Source organism: Somniosus microcephalus, chromosome 19 (genome assembly GCF_052327205.1).
Source record: "Somniosus microcephalus isolate GS21.2 chromosome 19, FLI_Smic_1.0, whole genome shotgun sequence".
Lineage (NCBI taxonomy): Eukaryota > Metazoa > Chordata > Chondrichthyes > Squaliformes > Somniosidae > Somniosus > Somniosus microcephalus.
In genome coordinates this window covers 78,604,109-78,629,580 of record NC_141005.1, presented here as the reverse complement: position 1 = coordinate 78,629,580, position 25,472 = coordinate 78,604,109, and the positions used below count along the sequence as shown (strand labels likewise).

At 47.0% G+C, this 25,472-nt stretch overlaps 1 protein-coding gene across 2 annotated transcripts in view; it reads left to right on the top strand.

The window, feature by feature from the left end:
* The first annotated feature begins 1,587 nt into the window (after nt 1-1,587).
* The window catches only part of upb1 (ureidopropionase, beta), a 152,420-nt gene continuing 128,535 nt past the window's right edge, over nt 1,588-25,472 (top strand). For both annotated transcript variants that reach the window (XM_085962089.1, XM_085962088.1), the window contains exons 1-2: nt 1,588-1,795; nt 16,714-16,885. In XM_085962089.1, the coding sequence (XP_085818215.1) occupies nt 1,692-1,795; nt 16,714-16,885 (276 nt within the window). In that variant the 5' untranslated portion in view covers nt 1,588-1,691. The remainder of the gene's footprint in view (nt 1,796-16,713; nt 16,886-25,472) is intronic.

Genomic DNA, 25,472 nt, shown 5'->3' with positions numbered 1-25,472 from the left:
GGAGACAGCAGAACCAGGTCGTCCGCATAGAACAGGGACTTCACTTCTCCATCCAGGAGACGGAGACCTGGTGACTCGCTTTGCTCCAGCATGTCTGCTAATTCATTTATGTATATGTTGAACAGGGTCGGGCTCAAATTGCAGCCCTGCCGGACGCCTCTTCTCTGGGTGAAGAAATCGGTGCGTTTGTCTCCAATTTTGACCCCGCATTTGTTTTTCAGATACATTGATTTAATAAGGTCATAGACTTTGCCCCCTATTCCACACTGAAGAAGTTTATAATAGAGCCCTTCGTGCCATATAGAGTCAAAGGCTTTCTTGAAGTCGATGAAACAGGCGAATATTTTCCCATTTTTTGTTTGGTGTTTATGTTTTTCAATGAGGGTGTGAAGGGTATAGATATGGTCGGCGGTGCGGTGTTTTGGAAGAAAGCCTATTTGGTTTTTTCTGAGGATATTATGTTTGTTAAGAAAATCAAGTAATCTACTATTTAGAATACTGCAGAATAACTTCCCTAGACAACTGTTGACACAGATGCCGCGGTAGTTATTTGGGTCTGATTTGTTTCCACTTTTATATATGGGGGAGATTAGTCCTTGGCACCAGATATCGGGAAAACAGCCTGAGCGTAATATGATGTTGAATAGTTTGAGTATCGCACCCTGCATCTCCATATTGCTGAACTTTAGCATTTCATTTTTGATGTTGTCTGGGCCACAGGCTTTCTTTAGGTGGAGAGATTTTGTTTTTGTGGCCAGTTCTTTCCATGTGATTGGGGAGTCTAGAGGGTTTTGGTTGTCTTTAATTGTTGCTTCTAATGTGTGGAGTTTTTCTGTGACCTGATGTTGACTTGGGTTTGTTTTGTTTTTTGGGATGTCTTTGTAGAGGTTTTCAAAATGTGTTCTCCAGATGTCGCCATCTTGGATTGGTAATGCTTGCAATTGTGTTGTACTCAGGTTATTCCACATTTCCCAGAATTGTTTTGGATTGGTGGAGTTTTCAATTTCTTCGAGTATTTTGTGGGTATAGTTTTGTGTTTTGTTCCTAATGGTGTGTTTATATCTTTTGAGGGTTTCATTGTATCTAGTACGTAGGTCCGGATTGTTTGGTTGCCGATGCTTTTGGTTTGATATTTTTCTCAGGTCTTTTCTGGCATTTTTGCATTCGTGGTCAAACCATTTCATATTTTTATTTTGTCTTTTGTGATGCTTCCTCTTCTGTTTCACGAGGTCGGCTTTTACAGCTGCCTCATGGAAGATCATATTTATATCCTCTATGGCCGTGTTTACACCATCTCTGGTGATCTCATATAGATTTTCTTTAAATTTTGAAATTTTACTTGTGAGATCAGGTGAATTTAGTGCTGTGATGAATTTATCTCCACTGTCTCTCTCTCTCTCCCCCAGTCTCTCTCTCTCCCTCCCAGTCTCTCTCTCCCGCAGTCTCTCTCGCTCTCTCTCTCTCTCTCCCCCAGTCTCTCTCTCTCTCTCCCTCCCCACCCATGTGACTCCCCTGGCGCGCGGTGCTGTCACGTGCTCCCCTCACGCACTCTCACGGCCAGGGGGCGGGGTGTGGCGGATTCAGCCAATCAGGAGGAGGAGGGGGCGGGCCTGCTGGACGCTGGCGGTTGTTGGGCTGCAGCCGCGCAGGAGACGAGCCGCTACCGACCGCGCCTGACAAACACAGCAAACATGGCCGCGGCAGAGTTCAGCTCGCTGGAGGAATATCTGGAGAGTCACTTGCCCCCGGAGCAGCTCCGCCAGGTCAAGAGCCTTCTTTACGGCAAAGAAATCAGGTTAGCCGCGGGGAGCTGTGGGAGGTGTAGTTTTCCCGCACTGTCGCTCGGTCCGCGCTGAGGCTCCGTGAACTACAACTCCCAGAGGGCAGCGCGTAGCCAGCTGCGCAGCCGTGGTGGGTGTGGAGTGGAGCATCCAGCTGTGAGCCTGATGTTAATGCCTTTGTCACTCGCTGCTCCCAGAGCTTCATTTCAGTTTTTTCTATAATCTGAAAAAATAGTAATAATCAGATACAGACTTCATAAAAACATTGCCCACCCTTCTCCCCCACCAAAAAAAAATTATTTTTCTATATTATTAAGCCAAATAGAGCAGTACTGAGGGAGTGCTGCACTCAGAGGTGCCATCTTTCCCACGGGTGGGCAATTATCTGGGCTGGAGGGCTAATTAACAAGATCTGTTGAGGGCCGCACACCCATGTCCCTCCTGTGGTGTGCTGCCACGCCAATTGCCTAGTCCCGCACAGGCCACTCACCAGCTCCTTCCGCTGGAAGAGATACTGCGCATGCGCTATTGTTAAGTGGCCCTCCAGCCCAAACAATTGGCCACCTGAGTAAGAGATTTTGAAACCAGCCAGCTACATTTTCACTGTCTTTGAAAACATACAGGGGTTACATGTGTGACCGTGTAGCTGGCCGCCTGCCATATTATTTCCAGTACCCCATGCAGGTATCCATTGCCCCTTATTTTGCTATCTGATTTCAAGGCTATTTCTGTATGAGGCTATTCTCGAAACGATACAGGGCGCAAAACCCTTTATCAGCCCCAGCACAGTCCAGACTCCACAGAAGTTCCAGTTAACATGAACACTAACCCAGTGAGCAGAAATAAACCCACATCACATCCCCTGGCTAGAGCAAGGTTGAAATGAAAAGCCCTCCATTACCACAGAAACAATATTGACCACAAAAATGATGGCAGACTGAACACGCTGCTCCACAAGCAATGAGGCCATGCACAGTATCTATAATTGTGTGCCATTACCTGGAGTCATAAAGTCATAACGGCACAGAAAGAGGCCATTCGGCCCATCGAGTCCGCGCCGGCTCTCTGTAGAGCAATCCAGCCAGTCCCATTCCCTCATAGTCATAACTTGTGCTCCGGGATCCACTCCCGTGTCTAAGATGGTGATAAGAACTCCCCGGTTGTCGTACTCTGGGTACCGGGAGAGGAAATAAGTAGCACCGGTCTCTTCAGTAAAAGAGTCATCGAGATGAGCAGCCATGACTCGATTCTAAAGTGGATAGGGCATATTCATAGACGCTCTGAATGCAGATGTCCCCCATTGGGGCCCAGAATCGTGGAACGGATCCTCTTAAGATCGGGCCGGGGATAATCACTTTTGCAAATTGATAAATTGAATCAAGTATTACTGTGTGTGCCCTAGCTGCAGTTCGGTTCCATCTCTGTCCCACTAGAAGTGAAAGGGAAGTGTAAGACTAATGTGCAACTCGAGCTCCAGCTCGCGTTCTATTTCTGTTCCGTCCGGCGGGCCGGATAGAATGACTTGGTGGGCCAGTAGTTTGCCCACCACTGGTCTTTCGGATGAGATGTTATACCGAGGCTCCGCCTGCCCTCTTGGGTGGATGTAAGAGATCCCATAGCACTATTTTTAAGAAGAGCATGGGAATTCTCCATGGTGTCCTGGCCAATATTTATATTCCTTAATGAACATTACTAAAACAATTACCTGGTCATTATCTCATCGCTTGTTTGTGGGATCTTGCTGTGCACAAATTGTCTGACGTATTTCCTACATTACAACTGCAACTACACTTCAAAAGTAGTTAATTGTCTGTAAAGTGTTTGGGACGTCCTGAGGTTGTGAAATGCACTGTATAAAATGCAAGTCTCTCTTTCATCTTTCAAAATGACCAAATTGGCGCGCTAAATAGTTGTTCAAATTGTTTTTCTTAACCTGACCCTGAAACAGATTTGTTAATAACTGACCTTGTGTTTACAGATTAACAGGGACAAGTAGAAATTTAATGACCCTGCTAACCCATTCCTCCGGTCCAAAGACCACTGGCTGCATTTACAGTGGAGAAAGGATTTGAAATGCCATAGTACTTAGCAATTGTGCAAGTGACTTTAATTATTCCATAGCTTTGCTGAGCTTATGGATTTTTAGATTGTTGAATGCTGCAACAACTTGTATAGCGCCTTCAATGTAGAAAATGTGCCGAGGCGCTTCACAGCTGGGCGATGGAGTGGCGGATGAGCTAGAAAGACTGAGATTAGAAGACGAGATAGAAAGCATGGCTGAAGAGTTGGGTTATGGGAAGATTTTATAGGTGGAAAGAGAGACCGAGAGCTCATGGGAGAGTTCCAGAAAACAGGATCAATGCGACCGAGAGCTCTACCACCAGTGGTGGGTCATTGGGAGGGGAGCGAGTAGAAGGCCAGACTCCGAGGAGTGGAGTGTGGCCCAAGGACTTTTGCTCCAGTGTAGCTGGGTGTTCATTTTAGGTTCCCACAGGAGCAGCAGACCAAGCTGCTGCAAATGCCACGTGATATTTGAAGGTTTTGGATGAGCAAGTGAAGGATTGGTTGGAGGTTGGAGCTGCCAGCAGAACCACCTGGCCATTCCTGGCGTGACGCCTCGGAGCAGGGCTGCCCATCAGTCACAAATGGCAAGTCTGGAGGCCAAGGCATAGGCTGCAGTACTTTTGTGGTTTCTGCTGGGGTACCAGAACCCATACCTTGGTCTGTGATACATCCATAGCTGGGATTCAGAGTGTTCGTTGTAAGCACCCTCTGGCACCAAGAACTTCCTCAGTCGTGATCCTGCCTCCCAAACTCACCTTTGTCTAATTGGACTCAGTCTTCCCCAGAAATGATCATCAGCAAAGTTATTAGTCTCAATATCAACCCCCACGATGAGTGGGAAAGTGTTGGTTGGGGATGTAGGTTAAAATATAAAATCCGCGTAACCCCACCCCAACATCCACGCCCGCTGGCATTTGTACGGTGGCGGATATCGGGGTGTCCGAAAATGTTCCCTTTAATTTTTTAGGGGTGCGTGGTCCCTTTAAGGGGCTGCACGGTCCATTCAAGGTACTGCACATGCGCGATTTTTCCCATTTAAAAGCCGATCAGCCGGCTGTTGGTGTCCCACCGTGGAGAGGCGGGATGCTTATTACCATATTTAAATTGGGCCCTTGCAGTGTAATTGGGAGCCCGATTTGAAATGAACTGGTGCGGCACAGTTTTCCCAGGGGTGGGGAATCTCTGCAGTGAAACAGTGGCAGGAGCTCTTTTAGCACTCTTTGTAGGCCCCTCAAGGAAGTCTTCAGCCTCCCCAGCACCAATCTCCACCCTCCCACATCCTTTCCAATCGCAGGCCCCCTCGTCCCCTGCCCACTGGCCAGGCTGTCCATTGGCCGGCTACCAGGTGGGAGGCGGACCTACAAGATGCAGATGAGACCCTGCCGTTAAGATAGGCTGTTTTCGGCCTCACCCACACCCTCCCCGGTTCCCTGTAAATATCAGGACCATTATCTTTGTTTGCAGGAGGAGCCTCCATGTTCCTTTTATTGTTCTACTCTCCAGCTACTTAAACTGGTGGTAGTACAACGGGCTTCTATCCTCCACCGCAGTTGAGCAGGCTCCTGCAGACCAGGTGACTTTTCGTCACACTATTTCACGGGTTTTCAACTTGCAATTATTAAGCGCCTTTAATGTAGAAAAATGTCCCAAAGAGCTTCACAGAGGCGTAATTTAACAAAAATAAACACTGAGCCAAAGGAGGAGTGACCAAAAGTTTTTTTTATTCGTTTATGGGATCTGGGCGTCGCTGGCAATCCCAGCATTTATTGCCCATCGCTAGTCGCCCTTGAGAAGGTGGCGGTGAGCCGCTTTCTTGAACTGCTGCAGTCCGTCTGTTGAAGCTACTCCCACAGTGCTGTTAGGGAGGGAGTTCCAGGATTTTGACCCAGCGACCATGAAGGATCGGCGATATACTTCTACGTCAGGATGGTGTGTGACTTGGAGGGGAACTTGGAGGTGGTGGTGTTCTCATGCGCCTGCTGCCCTTGTCCTTCTAGGTGGAAGAGGTCGCGGGTTTGGGAGGTGCTGCCGAAGAAGCCTTGGCGAGTTGCTGCAGTGCATCTTGTAGATGGTACACACTGCAGCCACGGTACGCCGGTGTTGGAGGGAGTGAATGTTTAAGGTGGTGGATGGGGTGCCAATCAAACGGGCTGCTTTTTCCTAAATGGTGTCGAGCTTCTCGAGTGTTGTTGGAGCTGCACTCATCCAGGCAAGTGGAGAGTATTCCATCACACTCCTGACTTGTGCCTTGTAGATGGTGGAAAAGCTTTGGGGAGTCAGGAGGTGAGACACTCGCCACAGAATACCCAGCCTCTGACCTGCTCTTGTAGCCATAGTATTTATGTGGCTGGTCCAGTTAAGTTTCTGGTCAATGGTGACCCCAGGATATTGATGGTGGCGGATTCGGCAATGGTAATGCCGTTGAATGTCAAGGGGCAGTGGTTAGACTCTCGCTTGTTGGAGATAGTCATTGCCTGGCACTTCTGTGGCGCGAATGTTACCTGCCACTCATCAGCCCAAGCCTGAACGTTGTCCAGGTCTTGTTGCTTGCGGGCATGGACTGCTTCATTATCTGAGGAGTTGTGAATGGCACTGAACACTGTGCAGTCATCAGCGAACATCCCCATTTCTGACCTTATGTTGGAGGGAAGGTCATTGATGAAGCAGCTGAAGATGGTTGGGCCTAGGACACTGCCCTGAGGAACTCCTGCAGCGATGTCCTGGGGCTGTGATGATTGACCTCCAACCACCACAACCATTTTCCTTTGTGTTAGGTATGACTCCAGCCAGTGGAGCGTTTCCCCTCCCCCTGATTCCCATTGACTTCAGTTTTACTAGGGCTCCTTGATGCCACACTCAGTCAAATGCTGCCTTGATGTCAAGGGCAGTCACTCTCACCTCACCTCTGGAATTCAGCTCCTTTGTCCATGTTTGGACCAAGGCTGTAATGAGGTCGGGAGCTGAGTGGTTTTGGCGGAACCCAAACTGGGCATCAGTGAGCAGGTTTTTGGTGAGTAAGTGCCGCTTGATAGCACTGTCGATGACACCCTCCATCACTTTGCTGATGATTGAGAGTAGACTCATGGGGAGGTAATTGGCCGGGTTGGATTTGTCCTGCTTTTTGTGGACAGGACATATCTGGGCAGTTTTCCACATTGTCGGATAGATGCCAGTGTTGTAGCTGTACTGGAACAGCTTGGCTAGAGGCGCGGCTAGTTCTGGAGCACAAGTCTTCAGCACGATAGCCGGGATGTTGTCGGGGCCCATAGCCTTTGCTGTATCCTGTGCACTCAGCTGTTTCTTGATATCACGTGGAGTGAATTGAATTGCCTGAAGACTGGCTTCTGTGATGGTGGGGACCTCAGGAGTAGGCCGATATGGATCATCCATTCAGCACTTCTGGCTGAAGATGGTTGCAAACGCTTCAGCCTTGTCTTTTGCACTCACGTGCTGGGCTCCATCATCATTGAGGATGGGGATATTCATGGAGCCTCCTCCTCCTGTTAGTTGTTTAATGGTCCACCACCATTCACGACTGGATGTGGCAGGACTGCAGAGCTTTGATCTGATCCATTGATTGTGGGATCGCTTAGCCCTGTCTATAGCATGCTGTTTACGCTTTTTAGCATGCAGGTAGTCCTGTGTTGCAGCTTCCCCAGGTTGGCACCTTATTTTAAGGTACGCCTGGTGCTGCTCCTGGCATGCTCTTCTACAATCCTTATTGAACCAGGGTTGGTCCCCTGGCTTTGTGGTAATGGTAGAGTGAGGGATATGTCAGGCCATGAGGTTACAGATTGTGGTGGAATACAATTCTGCTGCTGCTCATGGCCCACAGCGCCTCATGGATACCCAGTTTTGAGCTGCTAGGTCTGTTCTGAATCTATCGCATTTAGCACGGTGGTAGTGCCACACAACACGATGGAGGGTGCCCTCAGTGTGAAGACGGGACTTCGTCTCCACAATACTATGCGGTGGTCACTGCTACCAATACTGTCATGGACAGATGCATCTGCGACAGGTAGATTGGTGAGGACGAGGTCAAGTAGGTTTTTCCCTCGTGTTGGTTCTCTGACCACCTGTCGCAGACCCAGACTGGCAGTTATGTCCTTCAGGACTCGGCCAGCTCGGTCAGTAGTGGTGCTACTGAGCCACTCTTGGTGATGGACATTGAAGTCCCCCACCCAGAGTACATTCTGTGCCCTTGCTACTCTCAGTGCTTCTTCCAAGTGGTGTTCAACATGGAGGAGTACTGATTCATCAGCTGAGGGAGGGCGGTAGGTGGTAATCAGCAGGAGGTTTCCTTGCCCATGCTTGACCTGAAGCCATGAGACTTCATGGGGTCCGGAGTCAATGTTGAGGACTCCCAGGGCCACTCCTTCCTGACTGTACACCACTGTGCCGCCACCCCTGGTGGGTCTGTCCTGCTGGTGGGACAGGACATACCCAGGGATGGTGATGGAGGAGTTTGGGACATTGGCTGAAAGGTATGATTCTGTGAGTATGACTGTGTCAGGCTGTTGCTTGACTAGTCTGTGGGACAGCTCTCCCAATTTTAGCACAAGTCCCCAGATGTTGGTGAGGAGGACTTTGCAGGGTCGACTGGGCTGGGTGTGCCGTTGCCGTGTCCGTAGCCAGTGCCGAGGTTGATGCTGGGTGTCTTAAAGGAGGCGAATGAGCTGGAGAGATGGAGTGGGTTTAAAGGAGTGAATTCCAGAGTGTGGGGCCTAGACAGCTGAAGGCACAGCCATCAATGGTGGGTGAAGAGAGGGGGCTGCACAAAAGGCCAGAGTTAGAGGAAGTATTGGTTATAGCCTGGAGGATAGCCTGCCAGCTACAGCAACTCGAGCTCTGGGTTTCGGAGCTTGAGCGGCGGCTGGAGTCACCTGCGGTGCATCCGCGAGGCTGAGAGTTACGTGGATAGCACGTTTCTAGAGGTGGTCACCCTGCAGCTTAAGAGTGTGCAGGCAGAGAGGGAATGGGTGACCGTCAGACAGAAGAGGAGGATCAGGCAGGTAGTGCAGGAGTCCCCGGAGTGCATCGCACTTTCCAACCAGTATTCTGTTCAGAGTACTGGTGAGGGCGATGGTTCCTCTGGAGAATGCAGCCAGAGTCAAGTCCACAGCACCACAGGTGACTCAGCTGCACAGAGGGGGGAGGAAAAAGGGTGGATGAGCAATAGTGGTAGGGGATTTGATAGTTAGGGAAGCAGACAGGCGTTTCTGTGGCCGTAGACGTGACTCCAGGATGGTATGTTGCCTCCCTGGTGCCAGGGTCAAGGATGTCACTGAGCGGCTGCAGGATACTCTGAGGGGGGGAGGGTGAACAGCCAGAGGTCGTTATCCATATCGGTACCAATGATATAGGCAAAAAGAGGGATGAGGTCCTGCAGGCAGAGTTTAGGGAGCTAGGAGAGAGATTAAAAAGCAGGACCTCAAAGGTAGTAATTTCCAGATTACTCCTGGCGCCACGTGCTAGTGAGTACAGGAATAGGAGGATAGAACAGATGAATGTGTGGCTGGAGAGATGGTGCAGGAGGGAGGGCTTTAGATTCCTGAGGCATTGGGACCGTTTCTGGGGAAGTGGGACCTGTACAAGCCGGACGGGTTACACCTCAACGGAGCCGGGACCAAAATTCTCGCAGGGAGGTTTGTTAGTGCTGTTGGGGAGGGTTTAAACTAGCTTGGCAGGGGGAGGGGCACCAGCATATAGGAGTAGAAATGAGGAATAAGGTGCATAAAAGAGTGAGTGTGTTGGATAGTACTAGAGGCAGTAGTAGTACCATATTAGATATTGGATGATCAGCCATGATCGCATTGAATGGCGGAGCAGGCTCGAGGGGCCGAATGGCCTACTCCTGCTCCTATCTTCTATGTTTCTAGATAGGAGCAGACTAAGAAAGACTACGAAAAATTCAAAAATGGGTTTAGAATGCATGTACGTAAATGCACAAAGTGTGGTGAATAAGGTTGGTGAGCTACAAGCACAATTAGATGTGTGGCAATATGATGTTGTGGCAATAACAGAAACGTGGCTTAAAAATGGTGAGGACTGGGCACTTAATATTCAAGGTGTTCAGAAAAGATGGGGAAAGAAAAAAGAGAGGTGGGGTGGCTGTGCTGATTAAGGAAGACATTGTAGTGTTGGAAAAGGAGGATGTTCTTGAGGGGACAAGGACAGAATCCATTTGGTTAGAGTTGAGGAGCAAAAAAGGTCTGATCATGCTATTGGGGGTATTCTATAGGCCTCCAAATAGTAAGAGGGAGGTAGAGGAGCAAATCTGCAGGGAAATCGAAGAGATATGCAAGAGCTATAGAGTGGTGATATTGGGGGACTTTAATTACCCAAATATCGATTGGGATAATGCTAGGGTAAAGGGAAAGGAGGGGGAGGAATTTCTGAAATGTGTTCAGGAGAATTTCCTTGACCAATATGTTCTTGGCCCAACTAGGAAGGAGGCATTGCTGGATCTGGTGCTGGGGAATGAGGTGGGCCAAGTCGACCAAGTGCCTGTGGAATAAGACTTTGGTACGAGTGATCATCGTACCATAAGATTTAGATTAGCAATGGAGAGGAGCAAGGAACAATCTAGAGTGGAACTTCTAAACTGGAATAGGGCTAACTTCAATGGGATGTGAAAGGATCTAGCCAGGGTAAAATGGAACCAAAGACTGACAGGAAAAACTGTAACGGAACAATGGGTGATCTTTAAGGAGGAGATGTTCCAAGTACAGGCGAGGTACATTCCAACAAGAGGTAAGGGAACCAAAGCAAGGGCTCCTTGGATGACGAGGGAGATAGAGAAGATGATGAAACAAAAAAAGAGGGTGTATGATGAATGTCAGGTGAATTCTTCAAGTGAGAACCAGACCAAATACAGTAAGTTGAGAGGGGATGTGAAGATGTAAATAAGATTGGCAAAGCGAAAATATGAGTAGAATGGCAGTTAACATAAAAGGGAATCCAAAAGTCTTCTACCGGCGTGTAAACAGTAGGCGGGTAGTAAGAGGCGCGGTGGGTGCTATTAGGGACAAAGAAGGTGATATATGCTTAGAGGCACAGGGCAAGGCTAGAATACTCAATGAGTACTTTGTATCGGTGTTTACTAAGGAGGTGGATGCTGACAAAATATCGGTAGAAGTGGAAAAGGTAGAAGCAATGGAAGGGGTGAAAATTGATAGACAGGATGTACTTAAAAGGCTGGGTATGCTTAGAGTGGACAAGTCGCCTGGTCCAGATGGCTTGCATTCCAGGTTGCTAAGGGAATTGGAGGAGGGGATAGCGGAAGGGCTTGCCATAATTTTCCAATCGTCCCTAGATGCAGGGGAGGTGCCTGAGGATCGGAAAGTGGCAAATGTGACACCATTGTTCAAGAAAGGGTGTAAAGACAATCCTAGTAACTACAGTTTAACATCAGTGGTGGGTAAATAATAATAATAATAATTCAACTTTATTGTCATTGCACAAGTACATGAACAACGAAATGTGATCTTGCAAGCTCCCATGACTGGGAGAAGCAAAGCCGCTGCGTCGGTGCGCGCCGCCATTCCATTTCCACCATTCCTCCTGTCCGACAATCTTCAGCCCAATGCCCGGGCCTGCTCACCAGCCGCTCCTCCTTCCGTGACCTTCTCACCAACCGCCCCTCCTCGGGGCTCCTTCCGTGACCTTCTGCACCTGGTCTTCCCTGATGGTCACCCCTCCAGGTACTAACCAGGCCTGGCTCTGCTTAGCTTCCAAGCCTTGCCATTGACACAATAATCAAGGAAAAAATTAACGGCACTTGGAGAGGTTTAAGCTAATTAAGGAGAGCCAACACGGGTTTGTAAAAGGCAGATCGTGTTTGATTAATCTAATTGAATTTTTTTTTATTCGTTTATGGGATGCGGGCATTGCTGACAAGGCCAGCATTTATTACCAATCCCTAATTGCCCTTAAGAAGGTGGTGGTGAGCTGCCTTCTTGAACCGCTGCAGTCCGTGTGGTGAAAGTACTCTCACAGTGCTGTTAGGTAGGGAGTTTCAGGATGATGTGCGACTTGGAGGGGAACTTGGAGGTGGTGATGGTGTTCCCATGCCTCTGCTGCCCTTGTACTTCTAGGTGGAAGAGGTCGCAGGTTTGATGAAGTAATGGAGAGGATTGTTGAAGGGAATGCAATGGATGTTGTCTACATGGATTTTCAGAAGGCATTTGACAAAGTACCACATAGAAGGCTGGTTAACAAAATTGAGGCTCATGGAATAGGTGGGTCAGTGGCAGCTTGGATAAGGAATTGGCTTAAGGACAGAAAACAGCAAGTTGTGGTAAATGGCTGTTTCTCAGACTGGAGGATGGTAGACAGTGGTGTTCCCCAAGGGTCAGTGCTGGGGCCACTACTTTTTTTGATGCATATAAATGATCTGGATATTGGAATACAGAGTAGAATTTCTAAATTTGCCGATGACGCCAAACTTGGGGGTGTGGCAAACAGTGATGATGATATCAATCGATTGCAACAGGACATAGAAAGGCTAGCAGAATGGGCAGACAAGTAGCAGATGGAATTTAATACAGAGAAGTGTGAGGTGATGCATTTTGGCAGAAGGAACAGGGAGAGGCAATATACCCCTATTGAGTACAAAAGTAGAGAAGTTATGCTGAACCTTTATAAAGCGCTGGTTAGGCCACAACTGGAGTATTGTGTCCAGTTCTGGTCACCACACTTTAGGAAGGATGTGAAGGCCCTTGAGAGGGTGCAGAGGAGATTTACCAGAATGGTTCTGGGGATGGGGGATCTTAGCTACAAGGACAGGTTGGAGAAGCTGGATTTGTTTTCATTAGAGCAAAGGAGGTTGAGGGGTGATTTGATCGAGGTGTACAAGATTATGACGGGTTTGGATAGGCTAGACGGGGAAAGGCTGTTCCCACTAGTTGATGGTACAAGGACTAGGGGACACAGATTTAAGGTTTTGGGCAAGAGATACAGGGGGGATGTGAGGGAAAACTTTTTTACGCAGCGAGTGGTGAGGACCTGGAACTCGCTGCCGACGGAAGTGGTGGAAGCGGAGACACTCAATGTTTTCAAGGGGAGACTGGATCGGCACTTGAGGGGAATAAACTTGCAGGGCTACGGGGATAGAGCAGGGGAATGGGACTGACTGGATTGCTCTACAGAGAGCCGGCACAGACTCGATGGGCCGAATGGCTGCCTTCTGTGCCATTATGACTCTATGACACTAGGTCAGTAAGCACCAGTGTGGTAATTGAACAGGACCTGGTGTATAATGCTATACGGGCTGGATGAGCTCAAGTTTAAGGAAACTGGCGGTTGGGAGTCTGACCAGGAGAGCGTTGGAATAGTTGAGTCGGGAGGTGATGACAACAAAAGATGAGCTTCAGTAATAAGTGGGCTGAAGTATAGATGGAGGCAGACGGATGTAAGTTGTTTTGGTGATGAGCGGATATGGAGAATGGAAGCTCGGCTCAGGGTCAAACAGGCAATCAAAGTTGGGAATAGTCTGGTTCAGCCTGAGACAACGATCGGGAAGAGGATGGAATTGGTGGCGAGGTTCTGGAGTTTTGGCTGGAGATGATGACTTTGGTTTTCATGATCTGGACAAAATTGTGGCTCATCCATAACTGGGTATTGGACAAGCAGCGTGACAAGTCAGTGAAGAGGTCGAGAGAGGTCGAGATGGATGTCATCAGCGCACATGTCTACGGTTGATGTCGCCGAGGGACAGCAGGTAGATGAGGAAGGAGGGTGTCAAGGATAGCTTCTTGGGGGCTCCAGAGGTAACCGTGTGGGGACAGGAAGAGCCGCCATTGCTGGCGATGCTCTCGCTATGATTGGATAGATAAGAGTCGAACCAAATGAGGACAATCCCATTGAGCTGCACAATGGAGGAAAGGCATTGGAGGAAGATAGTATGGTCAGCCGTTTCAAAGGGTACAGAGAGGTCAAGGAGAGATAATGCACCACGATCACCGTCACAGAGGATGTCATTTTTGAGTTTTGCTGGGACGATTTCAGAGCTGTGGCTGGGGCGGAAACCTGATTGGAGAGATTGAAACGTGGAGCTTTGGGAAATATAGATTTGGGAGGTGAGAATGTGTTTAAGAACCTTGGAGAGAAAGGGGAGGTTGGAGATGGGGTGGCAGCTTGCAAGGACGAGTTGTCAGAGCTGTTTTTTTGAGAAGGAGGTTGATGGTGGTGGTTTTTGAAAGCAGAGTGACTGCTGCCAACGACCAGAAGCTGTGTTGGTTTAAGTATTAATGTATAATAATGTAATATCTCATAAATCTGTGGCGCTCTGGGTTGGTCTAATAATAATGTATAATAATATCGTGGGTTGGTTTAAGTATTAATGGGCCAGAAATTAGAATCGGGAGCTTGCCGCGCGTGCAAGCCCCCGATGTGCACTCACCCGGCGCGCCGACATCTGAAGCCTGGGCCTGCTTGGAATTCCTGTCACTGGCCCGGTTCAGATGTCGGCGCGATGTGCTTACCTGATCCAGCGGCGTAGTTAGTGCGATGTGCCGGCTGGGATCAGGGGAGCACTCTGCAGCCAATCAGGGGAGGGGAAACTCATTCATGAGCTTGATAGTAAAGACTGTCAAACTCATGAAAAGTACGGGCGTCCAAAAGACTAGTTTAACTTTAAATAAAATTTTAAAAAACATCCCAATAATTAAATAAACTATAACTAACTTAAAAACTATTTTAAACAATTAATAAAATTTTTGAAAAATTTTTTTTTACGAAATCGGGTCTAAAAATAAACTTACCTTACTGTAAAGTCCTTAAAAACAATGAAGCTGTGGAAAAAATGTAATAATTTTAAATAATAGACCACTTACCTTCAAGAATCCACTCCTTACGCCTCCTTTTTATATGTCTAAAAAGTTTAGGCCCTTGCACACGCGCAAACCTGTCAAAAAGAAGGAAGTTCAACGCGTGCGCGCAGAGTGCTGTGCGCACGCGTTGGACCTCTGAACCCCTTGGAGGAAATGCCGGTTTCCCGCGCATGCGTTGTGCATGCTGAAATCCGGCACTTCCAACGGGCCCACGCGTGAGTACACCGTCCGTACTCACGCGTTGGGACCGGAATTACTGGGCCAATGTATAATAATTTCATGGGGGGAGGGTTGTGGAGATTTATTTGTTCAGAGCGTGAGCTATGTGTGAAGAGAGAGGAGAAGAAAATTAATAAAAATGGATGTTTGCTGAGTTTTGCTGGGGCAGATTTTCTTTTCCTGATGTGGCTCTGTTCGGCAGTAGCGATGCTGCTGACCCACTCGGTGCAGAAGCGGGGCGTGTAGGTTCTCGTTTGGGGCTTGAGGCCTATACCGGGTTTTTACAAAGCCTCCCCACCGGTTCCATTGCTCCCCTGCGCCCCACCACCTTCTCCCTGCTCCGAAATCTTCTCTCCGCCTTGTCTCCAACACTTGACTGGCGATACTGCTCACCCGCCCCCCCGCACTGAGCCTTCTCCGAGCACTAGGCCCCTGCAGTGTTTATAGGGCCTATTCTATCGCTGGGAGTGTTCGGGGTAAAAAGCATTTCAAGCTGCGCATGCGCAACTACTTCAACTTCGTTGTCGGCGTTCGCTGCCTTTTGAAAGAGGGGGACAATTCCTGAGGAGTGGGAAGCAGTTACAATGTCAGCTAGCATGGGGGCCACAAGGGGAAGTTGGGTGATGAGCAGTTTAGTGAGACTGAGGCTCAAGGGAGCCGGAGTGGGAGGCCTCATGGACAAGATGAGCTCAGAGACTGCATGGGGGGAGATAGCAGAGAAGCTGAGAAAGACGGAAGAAGTAGTGGGGGGTGGGGGGAAGGAGGATCCATTGGTAGGAATGTATGGGGGTTGGGGGAACATCAGAGGCAGCAGAATGGTCTGAATCTTAATGATAAAGAAGTCCATGGGCTCCTTGCATTTTTTTTTTGGAGAGGGGGTGGAGGGGGAAAAGGAGAGGGGTTTAAGGAGAAGGTTGGTAGTAGAGAAAAGTTGGGTTGTCTATTCTTTCCAGGGTGATGCTGGAGTAGTGGCTGGTTTTGGCAGAGGAGAATGAGTCTTGATAGCAATTGCAAAGGTCCAGTCCGATCTGGTGATAGATGGTTAAATTAACTGTGCCTGAGCTAGGCTGGTCAGTGCCTCTCGTACTTGAGGAAGTGAAGATGGGGGCCATACAGGGCAAGCAACTGGGGTGGGAGAAAGTAAAGGTTTTACTGGGGACAGGGGCATCAAAGGTAGACGTGAGCCGAGTGGTTGAGCAGATCAGTGGCTGCAGAAGTATCGTGGTGAATGGAGGGCCAAAGGATGTCAGACCTCTGAATAAGGAGTGAGGTTCAAGAATCAATGTTCAAAATGATGGTGGGTTCTCCTATTATTCATACAGTGTGCACAGGAGACTGACTACTACAATTAGACTAAAAGGATGACTCCATTCACATTTACTTTCTTATTCAGGTTTCAGTTTTCAAGATCCTAGCTACCAGTACCATCTGCACCCGCCTTTTCATCCACTCCTCAGGCCCCATGGTCACCATGAAAGGTGTCCCTGTTAATGCAGCCCACTTGCGCTACAACAGGTGCCTATCTATCAGAAGTGGAAATCCTGCCTGCTTATCCTATCCCTAGTTCTGGGAAACTGAAAACCTGCTGCTGCTATAACTGAGATTGGCTGGCTCAGCAGTGAACAGCCCCTTGGCACATGAGGTGATTTACCCCTTTGCACTTGGATCCTCGAAGGTTTGATTTTTTTTCCTTGGCCAACTATATTCCAGAAATTAAGATTTTGAAGAAGGCACAGCAGTATATATAAATAAAATTAAAAACCAAGCTTTCAGATTGTCAAACTTTGATTATAATTGTTTGCTTTGCTCTTTTTCAGAAAGCTGGATTTTCCCAAGTGTGCTGTGGGAGCATCCGTGGAAAAAAATTTTGAGCTGCAGGGTTTTGGGTTTGAGGCAGCCCCGGAGCAGCTCCGTCAGCCTCGGATTGTCAGAGTGGGAATTATTCAGAACAAGATTCTCCTTCCTACCGATTCACCTGTGTCTGAGCAGGTGCGGGAAATGCATGGGCTTATTTTAATGTTTAAATTAAAACCGATATAATGAATATGTGGATGTCATAAGGAATATAGAATTACATAGAACTTGCAGCACAGAAACAGTCCATTCGGCCCAACTGATCCATGCCGGTGTTTATACTCCACATGAGCCTCCTCCCACCCTACTTCATTTCACCCTATCAGCATGTTATCCTTCTACAGGAAACTTTGGTTTATCCGGAGGTTAACTGTCCAGAATGCTCGAGCCACCGGCAAAATTCAGGAGTCGGTTCAGTAAGTTTTTTTTCTTTTCGTTGCTTTTTTTTCACCAGTCAGGCTCTGCAAGGTCTAGCTAAAGCTGTTGCTTAGCTACAGAGACGCTTGCAAGCTACGGCAGACTGTTTAGAAGCTGTTGAGCAACAGGGTTTGTTGCTAGATACAGAGCTCAAAAGCTTCCGTATGTTTTAACATTAGCGCTGGTTTGTCCAGCAGTTTTGATGGGCCGGCAACAGCTCGGTCCCATCGGTGCCGGATAGCACAAAGTTTCCTGTATTCCTTTCTCCCTCATGTACTTATTTAACTTTCCGTTAAATGCATCTATGCTATTCACCTCAGCCACTCCATGAGGTAGCAAGTTCTACATTCTCACCACTCTCTGAGTAATCAAGTTTCTCCTGAGTTCCTTATTGGATTTATTAGTGACTATCTTATATTTATGGCCCCTAGTTCTGGTCTCCCCCACAAGTGGAAACATCTTCTCCACATCTACCCTATCAAACCTTTGCATAATCTTAAAGACCTCTATCAGGTCACCCCTCAGCCTCCTCTTTTCCAGAGAAAAGAGCCCCAGCCTGTTCAGTCTTTCCTGATGGGTATAACCTCTCAGTTCTGGTATCACCCTTGTAAATCCTTTTTGCACTTTCTCCAGTGCCTCTATATCCTTTTTGTAATATTGAGACCAGAACTGTGCACAGTGCTGCAAGTGTGGTCTAACCAAGGTTCGATACAGGTTTAGCATAACTTCCTGCTTTTCAATTCTATCCCTCTAGAAATGAACCTCCGCGCCTTGCTTGCAATTTTTATGGGCTTGTTAATGTGGATTGCTACTTTTAATGATTTGTGAATCTGTAATGTACCATAACAGAATGCTGTGTAATATGAGAAATATGCTAGGCAATTTAATAATAACTTAATGTTTAACAGCTGGGAAATTATAATCTTCGCAGTTCTACCTAATAGTTGTGCCTGGGGTTTGAGAAGATGCAGGCGCAGCAATTGTCTGGCAGTCGGTGATCAATCTAGTGGCTCTGAGGAGATGGTAAATTGCAAGAATGAAATTCAAACAGTTGGTAAACATCAGCAGAATAGGCAGATTGAATTATTAGATCAGGCACACTGACAGAGAGTGGCTGTTCTTTATAACCTATAGTCCATTTTTAAAGTAAACTTTCTGTAATGGTAAGTGGATGAAAGGATAATTGGTGATAGTGAGAGTAAACCCTATTATGGGATGAGTAGACTGCACCGTGAATTAATAACAACTTGCATTTATATAGTGCCTTTTGTGATAATAATAATAACTTCCGGGAAGTTATGTCATCACTTCCTGTGAACTATGAACTGTGTACATACCTCACTTCCTGTCATATGTCACTTCCTGTTGGACTGGTATAAATACTGGACTGTTCAGTATTGTAAGAGGCTTCTACCAGAGGCATGGTAAAGACCTCTCTTGTATATAGTGTGTTTGTAAGTTGCTTAAAGCTTACCTTAAAGTTACTTGATGTGTAAGACTCCTTTTCTTACATCACCTTTATTGTAGTAAAACGTCCCAAGGCCGTTCACAGGAGCATTAATCAGCCAATGAAGGAGATAATAGGGCAGGTCAAAGAGTTAGGTTTTAAGGAGCATCTTAAAGGAGGAGATAGAGGTGGAGAGGTTTAGGGAGGGAATTCCAGAGCCTAAGGCCTAGGCAGCTGAAAGCACAGCCACCAGTGGTGGGGCGAAGGGAGTGGGGGATACGAAAGAGGCCAGAATTAAAGGAACGCAGAGTTCTCGGAGGGTTATAGGGCTGGAGGTGGTCACTGATAAGACTGAATAACTGAAATAACCATCTGATAGGTGAGTTACAAAGGCTTTCGTCATTCGTGGGCCAAAACTAAATTTCATAGTTATCATTATGCTATGGGTTTTTAAAGTACTTTTTTTTGGAATTTTGACCTCAAGGTAAGGGATATCCACAGTGGGGAATGGGACACATGCTCATTTCAGGCACTGAATGTTAGCATTGAACTCTCCCAGGTCAGGTATAGTGCAGTTGGTTGTAGAGTAAAGCTCCAGTGCTTGTATATCCGGTACAGCAAGCTCGGATACAGAATAACATCCCCTCTACTCTGCCCCAACACTGTGCTAGCCAACCTGGACCTCTCTCTGAAATGGGGTGCTCTGGGTGCCTGCCTGTTAGAAGCAGGATTGAGACTGGGTCAGACACATTTCATATAGGATCCTTACCGCCAGCAGACGGAGACTTTCATCTCCTGTGTCAGGGCTGGATTTGATCCAGGGCCTAGATTTTCCTTGAAATGAACCAACTTCCCACCTCCTCCTTGATCAGGTAATCCTGATGGATGCTGCACCTCATGAATCTCAGTCTAATGGACCCTGAGTGCATTAGCAGTGCCAAACCAGGAAAATCACAGCTGCTGCACCACTGGCTCTCACTCTGACGTACATCAATGAGGCCAGTGGGGACTCAGTGGACGGATCACAAGAAGGCTCAAAAAGCACGAGCAGTCTTGCCGGGGGATGGGGGAACATTCTAAAGTTGCGCCCGCGATCGTAGCGGTTTCCAGCCAAATTTCCTTGCTAAAACACAGTCTTGTGACATTTATGCAATGCTATTGCCCTGAAAATGATGAGGAAATTCACCCCCAGGTCCCAACAGTAGCCAGTGTCTAATAACCCACGGCACTCTCCTGTCTCCTAAATCTTCTCAAATAGATTTTGTGTAATTGTAATGGAGCTATTAGAGCACAATGGGCATTTAATTCTTCCCAACATCATTTCCTCTTTTAATTTCTCTTGAAAATCTCCTGGGCAGAGAAAATTGGGTGAAACTATTTAGTTATATGAGTGCATTTTAGTTAAAGTTGGTCTTGAAGCTACTGATTACAGTTTAGCTTCAGGAGTAAACAAATGTGTTTTCTTACGAACTTTAGTGTTTTGCTTCAAATCGGAGATGCTCTAAATGTCTCTATTAAAATCCTTACTAACATTAACAGCATCATTCCCATACAGACATGGCCACAATCTGTATTGGGGACCCTTTAATAGGGTCTTCACCCAGAACATTAGCCTATCTTTACTCTTTTCAGATGCAGAAGGACCTACTGTGTGCCAGTAGTTATGTTTTTTCCTCAGTATTTATTTTCTTTGTGGCCATGGAGCATTGGGGTAGATTTTCAACTTGCCGCCCAGGTGTAATTCTGGTGATGTGGATTGACTGCCTGTTCGAGAAATTGCCCGATCTTCATTTCCACTAAAATGAACAGAAATGAAAACCCGGCGCTTTACCTAACTAAAATAAAAACAGAAAATGCTGGAAACACTCAGCAGGTCAGGCAGCATCTGTGGAGAGAGAAACAGAGTTAACGGTTCAGCTCGATGACCCTTCGTCAGAACTGGAAAAAGCTGGAGATGGAACAGGTTTTTAAGCAAGTGTGAGGCAGGGAAAGGGGGGAGGGGAGGAAAGAACAAAAGGGAAGGTCTGTGATAGGGTGGAAGGCGGGAGAGATTGAGAGACAAAAGGGATGATGGTGCAAGGAGAAAGGAGATGGTAATGGGACAAGTTTAAAAAAAAAAACAAAAGATGACTCTAGATGAGGTGTAAATGGCACTGGCAGAATGATCAACAGCTGCCGTGTGAGAAAAAAAATGGGGAAAAAAGGTTGGGGCCGAGGTTATGGTCTGAAATTGTTGAACTCGATGTTGAGTCCAGAAGGCTGTAAAGTGCCTAATGGAAAGATGAGGTGCTGTTCCTCGAGCTTACATGAGCTTCATTGGAACAATGTAAGAGGCTGAGGACGGTGAGGTGGGAGTGGGAGTGGAGCGGAGCGGTGAATTAAAGTGACAGGCGACCGGAAGCTCGGGGTCCCCCTTAAGGACTGAACGGAGGTGTTCCACAAAACGGTCACCCAATCTGCGTTTGGTCTCCCCAATGTAGAGGAGACCGCATCGTGAGCAGCGAATACAGTATAGTAAATTGCAAAAAGTACAAGTAAATTGCTGTTTCACCTGGAAGGGGTGTTTGGGGCCCTGGACAGTGGGAAGTGGGGAGGTAAAAGGGCAGGTGTTGCATCTCCTGTGTTTGCATGGGAAGGGGTGTTGGGGGGGATAGAGGAGTGGACCCTTTGGAATGCTGAAAGGGGAGGTGGGGGGAAGATGTGTTTGGTGGTGGGGTCATGCTGGAATTGGCGGAGGATGATCTGTTGAATGTGGAGGCTGGTGGGGTGAAAGGTGAGGACAAGGGGAACTCTATCGTGGTTCTGGGTGGGAGGGGAAGGGGTGAGAGCAGAAGTGCGGGAAATAGAACGGACACAGTCAAGGGCCGTGTCAACCACGGTAGAGGGAAATCCTCAGTGGAGGAAAAAGGAAGACATGTCTGAAGCACTAGTATGGAAGATGGCATCGTCAGAGCAGATGCGGCGGAGATGGAGAAACTGGGAGAATGGGATAGAGTCCTTACAGGAAGCGGGGTGGGAGGAAGTGTAGTGCAGGTAGCTGTGGGAGTCAGTGGGCTTGTAGTGAATGTTTGTCAATAGCCTATCCCCAGAGATGGAGACAGAGAAGTCGAGGAAGGGAAGAGTCGGAGATGGACCATGTGAAGGTGAGGGAAGGGTGAAAATTGGAAGCAAAGTGAATGAAATTTTCCAGTTCAGGGCGAGAGCAGGAAACGGCACCGATACAGTCATCCACAGATGCTGCCTGACCTGCTGAGTATTTCCAGCATTTTCTGTTTTTATTTCAGATTTCCAGCATCCACTGTATTTTGCTTCTGCTTTATCTAACTGTTGGGCAATCTGGACCACCAGTTTTACTCCTCGGCGGTAGGTTGAAATTCTACCCCAATGTGCCTTGCCAAAGAAAATCCCCTTCCCTTAGAAGTGTCACTTTGGCTCAGGGATAGCTCTCTTTCCACTGAGTCAGAAGGCGGTGGGTTCAAACCCCACTAACGGAATTGAGCACCTGATTTCAGCTGACACTGCAGTGCAGTACTGAGGGAGTGCTGCAGTGCCGGAGTTGCTGTACTTTGAATGAGATATTAAACTGAGGCCCCATCACCCTTATCAAGTGGAGGTATAACATGTCATCGACATTTTTTTGAAACGGAGCAGAGTTCTCCTGACGTCTTGGCCATCCCTCAACCAACACCACTAAAACCAATAAATCTCATTTCCCATTTGTGGGAACTTGCTGTGTGTGCATTTGCGGCTATGTTTGCCGATAAAACAACAATGATTACACTTCAAAAGTAACTTATTTGCTGTGAAATGCTTTGGAACATAGGAACAGAAGTAGGCCATTCAAAATAACAGAAAATGCTGGAAAAACTCAGCAGGCCAGGCAACATCCGTGGAGAGAAATTCGAGTCAACGTTTCGGGTCAAAACCCTTTATCAAGACTAAAGAGGCACAGGGAATGAAATAGATCGAAAGGCAGGGCTGGGAGAGAACAAAAGAGAAGAGACATTAAGAGGTATTCAAAACGAGACGAGATGGTGATAGGACTGGTGGAGACAAAAGACGGCTCTAGATTAGGTGTGAAATGCGCTGGCAGAATGGGAGACAGCTGTTCGATCATGGCTGATCTGATGTGTACCTCAACCCTATTTTCCCACCATTGCTCCATATCCCTTGATACCCTTACCCAACAAAACTCTCAAATCAATGTCCTGAGGACGAGAATGGTGAGTCTAGAAGATGGAAATGAATAGAATATTCAGGGATATAAAGTGCTTAGAAAACAGTGTAGATAAAGAGGGAGGTGGTGCAGCCCTATCTGTAAGTGATATACTGGGAGGTAAACACATTTGATCATGTAGGAGTTAGAAAGTGACAAAATTAACTGCTCTAGTTAGACAAGCCAACATGAGGGTTCTGCTACAGACCATCAGCTCAGCATAAGGAGGAGGATACTTTGCTTTATGCAGAGATCGCAAGGGTATGTGAGAACAGGAAAGTTATTTTAATGGGAGACTGCAATCAACCAAATATAAACCAGGAAAACCAAGTAGTTTAGAACCGAAGTTGGTAGATGCAGCACATGACCATTTCTGGACCCAGTGTGCCAAGGAAGCCATGAGAGTTAATGTTCATCTTGATCTGGTATTCATTAATGTCCCAGAAAATGTACAAGAAATGGAAGTTGTAGCACCCCTCGGAGACAGCGACCAAAGCATGATAATGTTTAACATGATCAAGGAGTCAGAAATACCTAAGACCAGGAGCCAATGAAGGAACAACTAAAGCAAATAGATTGGAGGAGGTTCTTCAACACAATTCAACAGAAGGCAAGTGGAACACATTTAAAGGAATATCACTGAGCATGCAGAATAAGTAGGAACATAGGAACAGGAGTAGACCATTTAGCCCCTCGAGCCTGTTCCGCCATTCAATGAAATCATAGCTGATCTGTGATCTAACTCCATATACCCACCTTTGCCCCATATCCCTTAATACCTTTGGTTAACAAAAATCTATCAATCTCAGATTTAAAATTAACAATTGATGTAACGTCAATTGCTGTTTGCGGAAGAGAATTCCAAACTTCTACCACCCTTTGTGTGTAGAAGTTTTTCCTAATTTCACTCCTGAAAGGTCTGGCTCTAATTTTTAGACTATGCCCCTCGTCCTAGACTCCCCAACCAGCGGAAATAGTTTCTCCCTAGAGAATTCCAAAGATTCACTCAGAGGGTTGTGAATCTTTGGAATTCTGTGCCCCAAAGTGCTGTGGAGGCTCAGTCGTTGAGTACATTCAAGGTTGAGATGGATAGATTTTTGGACTCCAGAGGAATTGAGGGATATGGGGATAGGGCAGGAAAGTGGAGTTGAAGTTGAAGATCAGCCATGATCTTATTGATTGGCGGAGCAGGCTCGAGGGGCCAAATGGCCGACTCCTGCTCCTAATTCTTGTATTTTTATCTACCCTATCTGTTCCCTTTAATATCTTGAAAGCTTCAATCAAATCACTCTTCAACCTTCTAAATTCTAGGGAATACAACCCTAGTTTGTGTAATCTCTCCTCGTAATTAAATCCTTGAAGTCCGGGTATCATTCTGGTAAACCTTCGCTGCACTCCCTCCAAGGCCAATATATCCTTCCTAAGGTGTGGTGCCCAGAACTGCTCCCAGTGCTCCAGGTGTGGTCCAACCAGGGTTTTGTACAGCTGCAGCATAACTTCTACCCCCTTGTACTCTAGTCCTCGAGATATAAAGGCCAGCATTCCATTAGCCTTTTTGATTATTTTCTGTACCTGTTCATGACCTTTTAATGATCTGTGTACCCGGACCCCCCAAGTCTCTCTGGACCTCCACTGTTTTTATCCTTTCACCATTTAGGAAGTACCCTGGTCTATCCTTTTTAGGTCCAAAGTGGATGACCTCACATTTGCCTGCATTGAAATCCATTTGCCACAGTTTTGCCCATTCACTTAATCTGTCAATATCCCTTTGTAATTTTATGCTTTTTCATCTACACTGCCTACAATGCCACCTATCTTTGTGTACATTCCCAAAACTAACGATTAGATTAAACAAACGTGACGCTAAATGGATTAACAAATAAATTATAAATGAGATAAAGAGGAAAAATGGCCTCTATAAATCCTCCAGGGAAAAAGGAGAAGGGGCTCGCTCACTAAGATGACTAGAAGAGCATTCAAAAACTTGTTAAAAGGATGATCAAAGGGGCAAAAAGCATAGCCGCTGACGCTGAGGCTAAACTTAACAAGTAAAAGGAATTCTGTCAGTACACAAAATACTAAATATTCTGAATAATTACTTCCTCCAAGTATTCACAAGAGATGAGCAACATGCCTTCTACAAATGGGTATCGCAAGTAAAATCAGTGGCTCTGGTATAAATAAGGTAGAACTCCAAGACAGGCTAAGTGGGCTCAAAAACCAACAAATTGCCAGGGTTACAGCGTGTCCCAGAGTGCTGAGAGAGACTGGGGAGGACAGTTGTGAGGCACTGACCATCATTATGAGGGAGTCACTGGACACTGGGTGGGAGATGGCAGTAGATTGGAAACAGGACAACTACAGACCAATGTTCTCTCTAAGCTGCGCGGCCGTGCAGTAATGGGAAAGGTCCCACGCAGGCTGCTCACCAGCTTTTCCATTGTAAATACCGCACATGTGCAGAAATTTAAAGAGACCACGCATTTAAAAAAAAAAAAACAGGCCACACAGAACAAAGCGCAGCTTACAGGGAACATTGCTACAGGCCCATTAATATCACTTCCATTTGTGTAAAATAATAATGTTGAAAAGAGAAGGCTGAGGGGTGACCTAATAGAAGTCTTTAAAATGCTGAAAGGTTT